Source organism: Dendrobium catenatum, unplaced genomic scaffold (assembly GCF_001605985.2).
Source record: "Dendrobium catenatum unplaced genomic scaffold, ASM160598v2 fragScaff_scaffold_1638, whole genome shotgun sequence".
NCBI lineage: Eukaryota > Viridiplantae > Streptophyta > Magnoliopsida > Asparagales > Orchidaceae > Dendrobium > Dendrobium catenatum.
In genome coordinates, this window is record NW_021320100.1 from 2,037,904 (window position 1) to 2,055,638 (window position 17,735).

The following is a 17,735-nucleotide window of genomic DNA, read 5'->3' on the forward strand; positions in this document are numbered from 1 at the left end:
GGTGGTGAAGAAAATGGAGGTGTTGAAAGGCGAGATAAAATCTCAAAGCCAAAGTGAAGGAATTGAGGAAAGATATTTTGGCATGGAAGGGAGGCTCTCATCCATATAGAGCCGCTTCGGAAATATGGAAGACCTGATGAAGAAGTTGATTGAAATGCAATCAAAAGCCTCATCAGCGGTTCCGAGGGCTAAACCAAAGGGGAAGGAGATTCCAGAGGATGATGATAAAGTGGAGAGTGTTTTCCATCAAGGACCGCCACAGCGGGCTTCGTTGGTGGGCGAATCGAGGTATTTCGAAGGAAGGAGAACAAGTAGGAGGGAGGTTGAATCCTTTCGGAGAATACCCGGGTATGGGGAGAGGTGGAATGGTGGAGGTCATGGTTGGGCGGAGTCATGAGGTCCAAATCAACCAAGGGAGTAAATGTAATAACCCGTATTTTAACCGAGGTAAATTTTTTTTTCTTGAATCAATATAACTTCAAATCGCAAACCATCTTCATCATAGTATTGTTATTATAGTATTTTACTTGCACAAATTTTTTCTTAACTTTTGGGCACTGTCAAAAATTCTTTAAAAATTGACACCTATCGATACATGTGAGTATTTTGGGACCGTTAGGTGTCCGTTTTGCAAATTGATTTCACCAATCTTTTTTAAATGAAATGATTTATTTTATGGATATTTTTTCTATAATTTTTAATGCCCTAAAATGATTTATTTGAATTTTATACTAAAAGAAATTAATTAAAATAATTATATGATATTAAATTATTATTTTAATTAAATATCCTAATTCACTAAATCATTTTAAAGCCTCGTCCCTTTTCATTTTTGGCTAACAGAGAATGCTCGTGAAATTTTGAGAGAAATTTAATTAGAGAAAGGAGAAGCTCATATTTGAAGGTCGTAGAGCGATTTTCGTCCATCGATGCTGTTGGAAGATTTACTCATCTTGCTGTAAGGAACCTATACCCTATTTCTAATTTCAAAGATTTATGTTTTTTTGTATTTTTCCTATAATGCACAGACACGGACACGGCGACACGACACGAACATAGGACACGTCAGTTATTGAAAATATAGGACACGGACACGGGTTTGACACAATATTATAGTTTTTATATTTAAAAAATAGTATAAAAATTAAATAAGTATAATTTTAAAAATAATTTGAAAATAATAAGTCATTTAACTAGAATTTGTTCTTAAAATGATTAGTATTGAGATGTCGAGAGTTGGGCGTCAATGCCGTTTATCAGTCACTGAGAGAGGAGATGAAAATAGCTTCATTGCCAAAAAGAAATGAAAATGAGAATATTCGATGATTGGGTATTAAGTGCGGACGTTGATTTCGTGTTGTGGATAGGAAATAAGAAATTTAGATTAAATCCCGTTAAATACAAGAAATTATATTTAAAAAAATTCATAAAATATTTAAGATATGCCTGTCAGACACGCATGTCCAATTTGTATTTAATATTTTTTAATTGGACACATTTTCGGTGTGTACGACACGTGTCGGAGGAGTGTCGGACGAGTGTCGTGTCGGATACGGTGTTGGACACTGCACGCCTCTTTGAGGTGAAGTGTCGGTGCATCATAGTATTTTTCTGATCAAATTTGTGTTTCGGTTACCAAAAAACGTGAATAATTTTATATTGGTAAAACTTTCACCGCATAACTTTTTGTATGTTATAGAGATTGAGATTATGAATATTTTGAGTATTCATTTAACTTTTTTCACCGGGTGATTTTGAAAACACAATGATTTTTGCCTACTCAAAAGTTTATTTTGATGTTTAAAAATAGTAATTTAGTTCAACTAAAGCTTTAGAATGTTATTTTATGCAATATTTGATAATTTGGTTTAATTCTGAAAATGTGAATTTTTGCTTAATATGAATTTTATTGTCTACCATTATGACATTTTGATATTTTTTTAATTATGCTCAGTTATATTTTATTTGCTGCAATGTATTGAAAATGAATGTGGATATGTGATTGAGATTTCTGTTATAATACTGTGATAATAATATATGTGTAAAAGACAAGTAAAGGCTGGTTGACCCATTAGTTTGTTGACCTCCATGTAAAGACCAAAAGAGGAGAGTAGAAATCCTGCATATCTCTATCGCCTGGATCCCGCAAATCCTGCCGAAGTCCCGCTCGATTCTCTGCAAAACGGCGCCGAAAGCAGTCCATCCCGCGATCCCTGCAGAAATCCCGCCGAATCGTGCTCTTTTGCGTCGTTAAATAGAGGCCGAGACCTCTCCTTCAGTGGCGGCTTCCACGAGCACTTCACGACCAAAATCCCTCCCACTCTCTGCTATCTTCCAAAGCTCTCCCGCTTCCCTGCTCCAGGAAGCCCGAACTTCTTCCACGATCCTCTCTCGCTCCCCCTCTTTCGTTGCTGTTCGGCTTCGGTGCTTCACAGGAGGTGTAGAGATTGCAGGCGCCGTTTCTTCAGCTCCTTCAGGGCTGTTCGACTGTGCTCCTTCGCCGACTTTCCCTTCCAGTCGGTTCGGAAGTGACGACATTTTGATCGGAAATAAGGGAGCTCGCTGGTGTGAATCGACTTTCTCCCTTTCGCGGTTTCTCTAGCCGAATCCCCATCTGACCTCCCTCATAGCCGAGTCCAGTCCCGTCGCCCCTCTGCTGCTTCCGATCCCGAGAGAGAGAGAGAGAGAGAGAGAGAGGAGTCGAAGCTTGTACCTGAAGCCGGTCTTCTCCTCTGTTCCCCGACCAAAATCCCCCTCTCTGCCTCTTGCCCGAGCCCTCTCTTTGCCTGCACCCGAATTTAGAGAGGGTAATCCCTCTCTCATTTCCTTTTTATGTATATTTGTATTCTTATTAATATTAATGATTATTAATGTTAATATTAATACTAATATTATATTACTACTTATAATAATATTACTATTATTAATATTATTTAATAGTAATATTATAATAATTTAGTAGTAATATAATGCAAAATATTTTCAAAAATACCCATACACGCTTTTCTTAGCGTGGTGGGGGATCAAAAATACACGGCCGCGGTGTCCTCGAAAGAGGGCACCTACCATACACGCTTTTCTTAGCGTGGTGGGAAAGGCCCAGTTTTCCGTTTAGGATGGTGGGCTGACGGACTTTCTTTTAAATACTGTGGTTTTATGTTATCCTCTACTAATTCATGTGATACTGATTGAGAGTTATAAGGAGATGGTTATTGTGCAGATGGGCAAATAGTGACGACTCTGTTTACTGAGCCAATGATTTACTGATACTGATACAATACTGAAAAACACCGTAATAGCCAGGACTTTTTGTTTAGTGTGACTACTAAAATACATATTCTTGAGGCATTGTTATGGTACGAATTTATTGTTACTGCACGGATTTAGTGTTATTGCATTATTTTACTGCTCTTGCTACTGAACAGTTACTGACATAGATACAGATACTATTTGATACTTCTTATTCACTGTACTGATACTACTAAACATGTGATATACTGAACACGCAATATAGAATAACTGGATAGCATGTCTACATTTCTTATATGATTTTATTGCATTGATTCGATTTCAATAGTCTTTACCGATATTTTGATTAGATATTTTATACAATTTCTATACTGATTGGTATTACGGATGCGATAATTACTTTATAGATTTGACACTCGTACTAATTTACTGTTTTACTAGCTTTCGCACTATAGTGTTTTACTACTACTACAAGTGAATTTTACTGTTTATGCACTAATTCAATGATCATATGAATGTAATAGCTATGCTTTGACTGCTGACATGCATATTGCTCATTTGTCATACTTTGAATTCAGTTGTAAATTTTGGTGACTTGCTGGGTTTTTTAGCTCAGTATATGTGGTTAAATGATTTCATGTCAGGGCAAGGGAGCAAGAGTGTGAGGCTGGTCGGGATTCTTCAGGTTTTGGTTCTTTTTGTTTTAGTATTCTTTTGTACTCAAGATATGATAGGTATGCAATGATTGTGTAGATCATGAATAGTGTATATGATTTTTGGGAATGAATACAAATGTGTACATTAATGTTTTGAATTATATAATATGTTTTGTTGTTTATTACTTATATATGACATCAGATAGCTCTGGTTATTATTTATTAAAAAATAAATGAATAATTATTCCAAATTATATTTTGGGGCATTATAGGAAGGGAAGGAATCGCACCACCGCTATAGAGGGGACCTAAAGTAGGGAGAAACCATTGGGGTATGGATGCGAGATCGAGGAAACTAAAGATGTCATTTTTTAAGGGAAACATGCTCAGGGTTAAGGCCTTGTTTGGTTCAGCTTAATTACACCATTTTCTGGTTCGAAATGACAAACTCAGTTGATGTAACTTGTTTGGAAGCCCGGCTTTTGTAAAATTATTTTTCCCAAAACTTCATTTTTTTTACAGTCCGAAAAAGGTATTAAGTATCTACTTATTCATTTTAAAATCTATGTTTTAAAATGAAATAGTCGAAATTATCCAACACATACCGTTAACAACACGGAGAAGACACTCATCACGAACTATTAATCCAGAAGCGGATGAAATAGGTTGAGGCGATATCGATGAGGGAGACGAATCGTGGCATTGGGGGAGAGCAGGTATGGAGACGAAGGAATAGAGATTTGAATTATTCTACTGGAGGAGGATTTATAAGCTTTTGCAAAGCATTTCATTACCAGACATGATTGGTGAAAAGCTCTATTACCTCTGTACTTTTGACATTCATGAGGCGAGGGAGAACAGCTGGAAAATATAACATTTTTGCTTTTTTGAACTTTGCGTTGAACTTTTTCATTGGAAAGGTGGAGCTTTTTTTTCCTTTTATATTTTATTTAAAAATAATTGATGATGTGTATATTTTTATTTTAATGATTTACTCTGCTTTAAGTTTGTAATTAATAGTTGTTGATTAGAGATAATAACTAAAATGATTAAATAATAATTTTTTAAAATATTTTCACTTAAAAAAATTTAATCATAAAAAAACATTATAGTATTGATATATCTTCAAAAAATAATTTTCAGCTTAAAGCTTTGGCACTGTGAAGGAGGAAAAAATATTTTGTGCGGACGCCGAACGTCATTCGGAGACCAATCTGAATACGCCACCTCACCCTTTTACTGTACCGCGGCTTGTTACCGCTCGGTACCGTGGCTCAGTACCACGACATTCGGACATAGAGTTGCATCCGTCGTCCGCACAGAATAATTTCCCTTGAAGGAGAGGATTGCTTGTTAATTATTTGGTAATGACTATTCATTTCATAATGTGTACCTTATCTGATACTTTAAATTTAAATTATCATACCTAAAATATCTATATGTACTTATATGTTATATAATTCTTAAAACTCGTATTAATTTTTTTTAAAGAATGTCATATGTATATATATTTATATAAATTTTATTTTTGAAAAAAATTATTTATGTACTTAAATTTGAGAGATGGGTAATTTATTCTTTTATTATGAAATCACTAAAGCTAAAAACTGAAACAAACAATTAATATATGTTTTCAAGTTTTCATAAGCACTTAAAAATAATGTAACACAAACAACAACCTATTATTCAAACAACCTTTTGTAAAAGCGCTTTTCTGTTTTCAAACTACATTTTATATAAGCAAAAACCCAACCAAATGAAGCCTAAGTGTATCAGGTGGAGCATTACTTTGCTATCAATGGGTTGATGGAAGGGGAAAAACTGGTGGCGGCGGGGCGGGCCTATGTTTGGAGGTAAAAGCCTTAGGTTGGTTTCAATGGTTGGAAGCTCGATATCTGATCTATTCATAGGGGGAATTTAAGGAATGTTTGTTGGAACGTTTCCGATCTATTCAAGAAGGAGACCTCCACGAACATGTGAATTGGCTTATTATAATCACAACATAAGCTATATATGGCGTCATATATGCAAAAAGCTCTTCCACTAACAATCAGTACGCTTCCTTGTTATCATATGTTCTTATTTTGTTTATCCTAATTTATGATTAGTTTAATTAGTGTATAAGCATGTTTATAACTCACCGTTTCTTTTTCCTTGAATAGATCAATGACATACTTTTGTTGTAAAAAGAAGACCCTTTGATGTGATTGAGCAACCTAAATCCCTATATCAATGGAATACTTTTTTTTTCTTTATCTTAAACACTCCAATCAAACATCACTTCATAGATTTTTTTCTTGCTCATCATTTCTTATTGCAATTATATTATGAGCATACACAAATAAAATCCCGACATACCTATATTTGATCGCTTAATGAATAATATGTGATCTTCTTAATTTTGTTTTTTACCTACGATAATCATGACTTTTACAGATCTCCCAAAAAGCTCTAGGTGACTATTTGAGACCACATAATGCCTTTCGTAGTCTGCAAACCTTTCTAGTTCCAAGATCTCCCCTAAAATTAGGGGATTTATCCATGTGGATTTCCTCTTCTCTATCACCATAATGGAATACATTTGAACGTCAAATGATTGCAAATATTAATGAAGTTGGTAGCAAGTGATAGTAATACTCTAGCTATATTCATCTTTGCATATGGATCCAATCTTTCTTGGTAATCTACTCTGTAGATTTTACTTTAGCCCTTGGATTCTAATTTTGTTTTTATCTTTTGGGATAGGGGTTTCATTAGCTTTGTATTTCACTTCAAACTCCCATTTGTACCCTCTTGTTTTCCTTTTTCTAGGAAACTCCATGATCTCCCATATTTTGTTCTTCTTCAAGTGCCGATCTCCACTCTCATAGATTCCCCCCATCTTTATTGAACAATCCCTCATATTTTTTGGAGATTGAAGTGGTTTATAGGTTCACAAGGAAAGCTTTGTGGGATAATAAAAAAACTTCTAAAATGACATTTAAATAAAGGATATAATGGGTGTTTAGTGCACTTCCTTATTTTCATTTGAATGACAATTGGTCTGCTATGTTTGCTATTTTCATGTTTAGATTTCTTTTGGAAAGTAGGCTCAAAAGTTGTAATTACCTTATTTTTAGGATTTGAAGAAGTTTCTTGAGCTTTCATTAGTTCTAGAATTGGAGCAATCCTTTTTGAATGCGCCTGTTTATATCTCTAAATGCATGATTTGAGATTTTGGAGTTATGAGGCTTGTGAGGTAGCGGTTGGGTTTTTACTCAAGGAGGAAGTTTAGGTATACTTTTATCAGGATGCAAATGTGTGTAGAAGGTTGATCTACTAAGAATATATCTCTATTCTTATCTTCTGTGGTAGAACTCCATTGAAAGAAGAGGTTGAGCAAACAAAGATCTCCCTGCTTCAAAATTGACATAATAAAAAAAAAAAAATGGTGGATGGTAGCACTTGTATCTTTCTTTAGATGATTAGAAACCATAAAGATACACTTGGTTGCTTTGGAGTCAAGTTACCTCTATTGTTTGTTACTATGAACGTGGATAAAGGAAGTCCAACCAAAGATCCTTGGTACATGATTGTTTATGGTGTTCCAATTTTGATAAAACTAAAGGAGTACTTCCATTGTTATGCTGAACTTGAAAACTTTGGAAAACATATTTATGATACGAGTAGCTTTAAGGATGGCCTCTCCCTAATATGATTTGGAGCATTATGTTGGAATAATGAGACTCTAGTGTGGCTAGTAAGTGATGTTTTTTTCATTTTTCAAACCTATTTTGTTGTTGTTGTTGCTGCTGCAACCCTTTTTTTTATTAATTCCTGTTGATTTAACTGGACACAATGGAGAAAAAAAGATCATTTAGCAGACCCGAAGTTGTGGGATGAAGGCTTGATGTTGTTGTTGACTTATGAATTATTCCTTCCTTTTGAGAATATCGGGATAGGACTTCCTAAAAGAGCATGCTTCGCATTGTCTGTTGTTCTTTATGGTCTAATCTCACTTCTATGTAGAGTGATGCATGACTTGAACGTTGCATGGGCTAATGATAGTTGCATTAATGGGAGGTAACGCCAACTGAATGCTTAACATAAATGGGTGAAGCTAGATTGGTAAAGACAACTCTTCAGACAAACTTGAATGGTTGATTGACACTGTTGCCAATGGTTTCTCACTCTAGAATTTAAACATTGAACTCCCAAAGTTTAGAGTTAAACCATGGTGGGCGAAATGACTAAAAAATTCCATTTTTGCATATATTTTTTTAGTAAGTTTGTTTCACTAATGTCATAACCACATTTCTGCCCTTGAATACTTGATTTCATTTTTTTCTATGTAATTTCTTGTGTTGTTTCCTAATGCACTTCAGAGTTTTGGTTCTTCTAATCTTCCTTGGCCAAATCTCAGGCTATCCTTGATCTTTATTTCTTCCCACAATTTATTAGTTTTATTTCTATATCATCTATAATCACTCTTTAGTATTATATTCTCTCTAATTATAGATTAACGTTTACAAGTTTTATCTTTTTTGCAGGACAACTAGAAATCCACACTCATTTGACAGGTATACTGGAGGATCTTCATCTGGTCCTGCAGCACTAGTTGCATCGGGGTTATGTTCAGCTGCAGTGGGAACTGATGGTGGAGGTTGCCAAAATATAAATCTTGCTACTCTTCTGTTTCGCTGAAGTACTGAGAAGTCATTAATATGCTTGTTGAAGACAGGTTCGGTTAGAATACCATCTTCACTATGTGGAATTGTAGGCTTGAAGACAACATATGGAAGGATTGACATGAAAGGGTAGTGATGCCTCACTGACATCCTTCTGTGTTCTTCGTGATTTTTTTTTCTTGTGCCATTTTATGTTGAATTACTAATTAGTGGAGACAAATGTTTTTATTGGATCCCACGGATGCTGTAGAAGGAAGTCCAAGGCCCAGTGTTTTAGAAGGAAAGAAAAAGAAACCTAGGACCTCATACTGTAGAAGGAAAGGCCCGGATGCTTAAGTAGTAAATGTAGGACATCTTGACGTAGAAAGGCTATACCAGGAAGCTTTGGATTTAAATTAGACTATATATATTCAAATTAGGAAAATTATTATATTCTTTTTGTGTATTTTGGTTCATGAATCAAAGGTTTATAGTTTTAGATGTTTTTCTTGTTTTAATGTAGAAAAGTTTCCATTTTTTTAGATTATTCTATATATAACCATGCTTCTATTATTTTGAATCAATGAGAAAATCCATTCCGATCTTCTTGTTCTTGACATGTTATTAGAGCCCTAGGTGTGTATTCTTGGGTACCCTTTATTGATATGGACTTTCCCTCATACTGCGACCTTCGTTATTTTTAGCATCTCTTTTTTTGTTTCTTAAAACCGCAAACTTCAATTATGTGATCTCTTTAGCAACCCTCCAACTATAACCTTCATAGTGTTTTGGGCTTTCAAAATCAAGATGAAAGAAACTATGAATGAAGAAGATAAGATAATGATGGATGCGATGGCTCTTTCAATGATTTAGTTGTGCTTGGAAGATGAGTCCTTAGCGGTAACAACTGCATAATGTTTGTGACTCAATATGGAGTCTTTATTCATTATAAAACTCCATCACAAGTAGAGACTCTACTTGCTTCGCATAAGAACAATATGCCTATTAAATCATATTTGAATGAGTTTAATTCCATCATTTGAGATTCAAGTAATCTTGATGTGAATGTTGATGAAGGTCAAACTTTATTGTAATTGAGTTTTTTACTTGCTTAGAAGCACTTTTAGATCACCATGCTATGTGGACGTGATTCAACAATCTTAGAGGATGTGAATAATTTACTTTTTTAAGAGGTGATTTCTAAACTCAAGGGAGATGATAAATTAGCTGAAGTTTTATTGAAGGTGAAGGGGAGATCCTATGAATATTGATCTTCTAGTTATGAATGGAGCAAGTTTTGTAGCAAGCTTAAGGATGTTACTTGCTTCTAATGTAAGAAGACATGGCACATGAAGAGGAATTTTCTTGCTTTGAAGATGAAAGAGTACTTTGCAAATGACAAACACCTCATCTATGACTTTCCAACTTCATTATTCTTGTTGTCTTGTTATTGTCTACAATTTCCCTATCCTCTACATCCAGGATCCAACCACTGATCTGATGAACTATTGTTGCACCTCAGGTTCACCCCAGACACCTAAGCGAGTAGCAACGCTCTCCCTTCCTTTGTATGTTGTTGAAGTTTAGTGCCATCTTTTTTTATGGGAAAGATTTCTTGTTTTAAGATATCTTCCTTATCCCCGCACAAAGTCCTGCCAAATGCATCATATATTTCCTCATATCTCCAATCATATCTTTCCTCATATATCCCATCTTTTTTTTTTTCATTCTTTTTTGTTCTCTTTTTTCTTAAATTCTATACAGCCACTAGTCATGTTCAGTAAGATTGAACGTCAATTAATTTCTAATAAAATAATAAGAAAATCATATCCTCACCAAATTTTACCCCACATAACATATTCCATTCTGAATCTATTACCCCCCTTAAATATACCATATATTCCATAATTCTTCCTTGATTTGTTGCCATCATTGGCCTAGTTAAGGATCCTCAAAATTTCTTAATGATTTGTATCTCACATGTTTCCATCAAAAACCTAAATCTTCCTAAACCACCATATTCTGAATACTGTTTAAAATACATTAATCTGATTGGGAAAATGAACCTTGCAACCCTCGTGTTTTATTTTGATATAATTTTTTCTTCATATTGTGGTTAATATCACATTCATTCTCATAGATATAATCATATAAATCCTTATTATGAATCCTCTTATAGGTCATCCTATAGAAGAATGACGAACTCAAAATTCTTGAAGCTACAAGTTGATGAAAACTGTGCTTTGTATGTTAAACAAATAATGAATTTTCATTCATATTGAGTTTTTAATGAAGTTATTGCTCCACTGCTCAACATTTTGATTATCGTCCTACAGGTTCATTTTTTTCTTTCACTTTGATCATTGATACAAAAATAAAAACATGGGCCCTGAAAATTTTGGCACTCCGGCCTCTATGTGTGAATTTGTGGAGAGTTTTAACGGATTAAATTTCAAGATAAATTTTTGGAAGACAAATTAGATTAGTGATAAGACACTACTGAATAATTGCAAGCTTAAGAAAGCCATCCCTCTCCTCCTCTTGGCCTTTGTTTCCTCTCTTATTGTTTCTCTCTCTCCTTATCCTTTTCTCTCTACTCCATCTTTCTCTTGCATTGTTTCTTTTGCTTTTCAAGAAACCCATATGCTAACGCTAGAAGGCAGAACAATTGAGCCACATTTCCATCATGATGATGCTGCTTTATTAAGGAATTTATGGAGAGGACTTTTTTCATCTGGATGCTTGGCATCAAAATTGAAGAACTTCATGCACGAAGTTTGTAGTGGAACATGAAACATAAAATTTAAGGGAGGTGGGAGAGGTGAATGTAAGTTGCCGAGAGGAAGGAAGCAGCAGGAGGATGCTTGGCATCAAAATTGAGGAATTTCATGCACAAAGTTTGTTGGAGATTCTAATACATAATTTGGATCTTAGAGCAAATACCTATCTCGGCTTGAAGGGAGGGCAGCTGAAATTTTTGAAAGAGAGTTTTTTATGGTGCATAATTTTCTTGTCATGAAAAAAGCCCTAGCCCTCTTACAGGCACATGAGCTTAACTGGAGTGATGTCACAAATACCTTACAGTTAACTGGACTAAACAATCCAAAAATAACAAAAACTTAAGTAACCATACAAGGAAAAGGCCTTAAATTCTACGAATAAATAACCTAAAATGACACGAATAAGCATTATCAATCGTCTACCAGTGAGTCAAATTGTGATTATGTGGCCTATGATGAAGAACAAGAGATGGTGGACAATGTGGACGATCTGCATTATTTTGGTAATCGCATTTTATCTTCGTTTTGCTTTGGAAAACAAAAGAAATTGATTTGTTTTCGTTTGCTTATTGAATAAGGTATTGATCTGACTGTACTACTGCCTGAATTGTTGAATGACTTACATATTTGGACATAAAATTACTTATGTTGTGAAGGAGGAACATTTGTTTTGTTGTTAAGGTGGAACCATTTTTTGCCTTGGTTGATATATGTTCTGTACATTTTTTTTTTGTCCATTTTTAGCTACTTTTTTGCATATCTTTCTGATGGTGTGGTCTCATAACTTCGCTAGGAAAACGTTTCTAGGTGCATTTTTCTCTAAACTACTTTTCTTTTATTATTTCAAGATTTTTGATCCTCAATTTTCATTATTTAGATCAGTGTGTCATTGTGGTACCGTCGAAGTAGCTTCTCCATTAACGGCCACAGTTGAGGATGCCATGATTGTGTAAGGATTCTTTCATATTTGGCTACTGTTTTATCTATTTTTTGCCTATTTCTTGCCTTCTATCAAATAAAACTGAAATGTACATCTCTTTAGCTGTTATGCAGGGCTGAAAGAGCTTTCTTTTCATGGTGATAAAACGAAACTAACATTCCTATTATATCTGCTATGCGTTTTGGTGTTGAACATTGATTTTCATTTGATGCCCTTAATTTAGCCGGGTTGTGCTTTTCATTTGTATATTAAGCCTTCACAAGAGTGTTTATTAGTTGACAACTTTTCCAAATTTTGCTAGGCATTGTCTTAGCTTTCAGTTTCTTTCAAGGAAAAACTAACGGAAAAGAGTTCTTCTAGTTTATCTGAACTAGATCACCTCGTGCAGTTCTTGTGATTGACATTTGGTCTCATATATTTGCGTCCACAAATTCTTCTAGGAGGTGACTTAACAGAGTTTGGGGCATGAGGATTCTGGCATGTAAATTGTTATTGCAGTAATTTCCCTTTGTTATTTTACAAACTGGATCTCCTGATAAAAAAATATCTCATGATGTCTTGATTCTCTGGAAATTCATGGTTTCTAGCTACTCTATTCTTCCTGCTTGTTTTTATGGTTAAAGAAGAAGGTTATGTATAATAGTTAGCTGGGCTTATATACTTTTGACTTAATAAAATAATTATTTTATGATTTTAGTTTTTAATCATATACACCCATTTTTCTTATTGCTATCATAGCACCCCAAACAATTACGCTTTTGAAACTGCCATGACGTCTGGCACTAGCTAATGACATCCAGATATTCTATTAACTCTTTCCAACATCATTTAATTTACCTCAAGTTGACATCGATGCGGTGTGAGAATAATGGATTAGAATTGTTAATAGGACTGTCCAACGGCAAGAACCTTAATAAAACTATGAAAGTAAATAACGGTTCAATTAAGAAATAAATTAAATGGGATTACAAGGTTTTGAAAGTCTATACTACAGCAGAGATGGCTTCCCAAGGGATTTCTAGTGCATTTATGAGGAATTCGCCCCACTAAAATGGACTTTTGACTTCCCGGGGCTGCTACTGTTCACTTTCCGAAATCTCTTAAGGCTTAGTCTGTTAACCTCTGTATAAAGAACAAAAAAAGAAAGGAGGAAGAAATCTAGCGTACAAACCTTGCACCCGCTGAATCCACGAAATCCTCCATAATACCTGCTGAAATCCCGCTGTTCAGCGCCGAATCAGTCGCTTCTCCGTATTCCCTGCCGAAATCCCGCTCTCGATCTCTGTCACACTCCCATCATTAAATACCGGACCTCCACAGCCTCTCGCTCTCCCCGGATACCTCTGCTCTTTCCACGCTCGACTCTTCTCCCGTTCACTCGCCTCCCACAACCGAATCCCTCCAAGCTCCCGAACTCCTCCCTTGCTCCGACCGAACTCCTCTAGATCCCGTTCCCCTGCTCTGTTCGGTCCACACGCAGAGAGAGAGAGAGAGAGAGAGAGAGAGAGAGAGAGAGAGAGAGGTACCAAGCTCTTCCTCCTGTCAAACCCGAACTCCACCTCTGCCCTAACCCGACGCTAGCTCCGACTCTCTTGCCTCCTCTTTTGACGCTCTCCCTTCCTGTCGGTCTGGAAGTTGCGGCATTTTGATCGAAGCAACCATGGGAGCTCCCTTGCCGTGAAGGTAATTTTCCCCCATTCGCACTCTTCTTCTGCCAGATCCCGTAAAGATGCCGAATTAGAGAGATGAACAAGGGGTTTTAACTCTCTCTCAGATTTAAACAGGATTTGGAATAAATCCTGCTTAAATTCTATCTTAATTTTGCCTTAATCCAGTTTAAATCATGTGCAAATTTTATTCATTAAATATTAATTATAATTATTTACAATTATTTGTTATTAATTATAAATAATTATAAATTAGTTATCAGTAAATTATAATTAATTATTATTAAATATAATTAATCGTAATTAATTATGATTAATTGAGTGTTAATCATAATTTATTATAATTAGTTATTTTAATATTAATTAATTAGCATTAATGATAATTAAGTGTTATTATTTATGATTAATTTCAATTAATTTTTCATTAATTATAATTAATAAAACATGAATGAAGTAAAAAAATGCTTTCCCCCCACTCTCCTTCCTCGATGTCCGTGTCGGACCGGCAAACCACCTAAGCACGCCTTTAGTGGTCGTGGTAGGAGGGACAAAAATATTTAAAATCTGAAATCTATCCATCAAAAACTTGAAGCAAAAATCCATCCACCCTCCGCAACAGTTTGCCGAGGTGGACAAATTCAAATTTACTTCAGCTCACAAAAGAGCTAAAATGCCTAGTCGAAAATATCACTAGGATCCATTCTCAAACAATCTCCTGCCAGTAAGGACGTGGTACGTGTCCTCTAACCGGCGGTCTGCCGCTAAATGGCCACCGCAGGATAAACGGTTACGACGACCCGGGGCCCTCTGAACCGCGTGGTTTCGCCGCCAAATGGCACCACGATATCTCGGTTATGGCCAGAGCCAATACGCTCCTTAATGGCGTTAAATCCTTGAGATATGAATCAATAGGATATGATCGATAGGGCACAAAGCCCTCTGTAAGCTAAGGTGGATTTAAATTTGTCCCCTTAGACAAACATCAACCCCGGTCTACAAGGTCCCCTTGGACGAAGCAACCCATGGCTGCCGACAAGGATCCTTCTGTCAGGTTGGGTCGACTACCTCCTCTGACTAAGTAGACCAGGGACCACGATGGCCCGGGATGACGGAACCATGGGATCTTGATCGGGTCTATCATCCATTCCCCCATCATTTCGCTTTAAGTGCAAGATGGTGAAGTTTCTATTTTAAATATCAAATCTTCCAATCTTCCAAATTTTTAAATTTTCCAACATTCAATACCCAAATTCAGACACAATTTCCAAATCTAAATCAATGCTGCTACTATAGCCAGATAACACGTATGTTCTACGTATTTGATCGACGACTAGTTTTAATCGAAAGTTCTCTCTCGTGATCGGGAGGGGTAATTAACTATAGGGGCTTGCGCCTATAGGAAACCAGAACTCAGATCATAAAGTCCTCTCCAAATGAGGGCGAAATCTCTGAGTAGTGTCTTATCTACAAACCCATCTGCCTTCCAAAATTTACCTCGGAACTTAATCCGTTAAAACTCCCTCGCCGAATAAAAAAGAAAAAAGCGAGCGGAGGCCGGGGCCGAATTTTCGGAGCCCACATAGTCCCATCCAAACTTGCAGGAATCTTGATGCTTCTTTGAGATGGCTGTTGTCTTCCAGGTTCCCTTTTTGCAGAATTAAAGAGCTGCTGGAAAAAGTCCAACAGCCCTGATGCTGATCTACAAGACAACAAGTTAACAAACACACGTGCAACAGAGAACACTGCTATAGGAGGACTTCTTGATTAAAGAATATCAAGGAATTCATTGGTTAATTGATGCTTCTAAGGTTCTTCCCCTTGACTTCTGGCTGCTGCTTAGGTTCACTACAAAACTACACTACTGGCACCTTGTATATTCAAGAGTAGGTTGTTGCATCTTCTATTTCCAATATTCTCCAGTAGTCTCTTGCGCTTGCTTGCCACCTCAATCTTAGATGGGAAACCCAACAAGAAACCCAATGCTAAAGACTGCATACACTTCTATCAGCAAGGGAATCCAACTACCTGATGCACAACCCACCACCGATGGCCTTGCGCTCTGCGCCAACTCGCCAAGTTTCCTTCCCGCAACCTTCCCACTGCTGCTAGGCATTCTTCAGCTGCAAGAAATTTGCTGCACACCTGAACAGCTGCCCGGGGCCCATATTACACTGGATATCTTTCTTCTCCACTTGAAAACAGGGAATACTTCCTCTCACTCCAGAAAACCTGAATTCTAATTCACCAAAAGACTCAATTATGCTTAAGTGAAGGGTATTTAATTAGGCTAGCCCCCATTAAAAATTATAAAACTCCTATTGACAAATCTATCCCTCCAAAAAGAATGAAAGGAAAAACAAGTCCAAAAATAAAGATAATTGTGGGCTCCGAAAATTCGTACACCGGCCTTTCCGTGCCTCTTTTGTTTACGAGAATTGTTTAATGGATTTAGGTTTCGGGGTAAATTTTCGGAAGGCAGATTGAGTTTTTAAATAAGATACTACCCAGAGATTTTGCCATCATTTTGCTAGGACTTTATGATCTTAGTTTTGGTTTCTCATAGGCGGAAGCTCCTATGGTTAATTACCCATCTCGATAACGAGAGAGAGCATTTGATTAAGGCTAGTAGTTGAATAGGTCGCAACTACCTGGCCTATAATAACAATGATTTTAGGGCTTGAATTTGTTTTTTGGATTTTGAAGTTTATAATTTGAAATTTATCACCATATACTTAAAGCGGGTGATGGGGGAATGATGACGAACCCGATCAAGATCTCATGGTTTTGTCATTTAGGATTGTTATGGTCCCTAGTGATATTGGCTTGAGAATGGATTATTTAGAGCTTTAATGCTAACCCATTGGGCCCATTGGCCCGAACATTGCTTCCCGGTCCCCAAAACTAGAAAATGTTAGTGATTTGGATGTGGCATAAGTTGATTGCTTTAGTTTCAAATATTGAAATTAAATGTTAGATAATTATTTTACTCAAGGTTATGAAAATCGGACCAGTCATAGAACCAGAAGGAGAGGTTCTGTGTTTAATGGTTCGACCGGAGTTGAATTAGAGATTGAACCGAATGATGTACAATAACATCAAGTCTTTATCCCACTACGTGGGGTCCAAAAATAATGGCCTTATTTAAGCAGGCCATGCTCAAATAAGACCATGAATGAATAATGTAATAAATATTAAAATAATTTAAATAAATGATATAATAATATAAATTTGTGACAAAAAAGTAGAATTTATTCATAAATAATATCATCTATAAGTTTAAATTTAAACATCTTCAATCTTTAAATTTAGTTCACATTTAATTCAATTTTAATTTAAATATCTTATTAATTTACTATAAATTATATTTAATTTATGTTATATATTTATATATAATTTGCACTTGTAGATTATATAATAAAATTCACATTATAAATTTGCATCTATAAATTATTCATGTTAAATCATTTACCATTAATAAATAGATAAAAAAATTAAAATTTTATAGTATAAATAGATGAAAATTAAATATTATTCACTAAAAATAAATATTATTCATATTATAAAATATTAATTAAAAAATCTATTTAAAAAAAAAAGTAATGAACCAGTCGAACAGGCCGATTTGGTCAGTTTTCAAAACTGTGGTTTTACTCTTTTTTTTTTGTATTTATGTTTGATGCTGCATTCTCAAGGTCACATTGTTGCTACTCTTTCGTTCTATTCCTTTCATCTTGCATTTGTCTCTTTTTCTCTTTATCTCCTTTGGTTAAGTCATTTTGTTTCGTGTGATAAGCTTT

The 17,735-nt window shown here is 35.6% G+C and overlaps 1 protein-coding gene across 2 annotated transcripts in view; it reads left to right on the forward strand.

Moving 5' to 3' along the window:
• LOC110113518 (fatty acid amide hydrolase) overlaps positions 1 to 17,735 on the forward strand; it is a 55,750-nt gene that overhangs the window by 13,474 nt on the left and 24,541 nt on the right. For both annotated transcript variants that reach the window (XR_003703158.1, XM_028701077.1), the window contains exons 8-10: positions 8,435 to 8,547; positions 8,626 to 8,701; positions 12,209 to 12,280. Coding sequence is in view for 1 of the 2 variants with exons in the window: in XM_028701077.1 (XP_028556910.1) it covers positions 8,435 to 8,547; positions 8,626 to 8,701; positions 12,209 to 12,280 (261 nt within the window). In the remaining variant the exon portion in view is untranslated. The remainder of the gene's footprint in view (positions 1 to 8,434; positions 8,548 to 8,625; positions 8,702 to 12,208; positions 12,281 to 17,735) is intronic.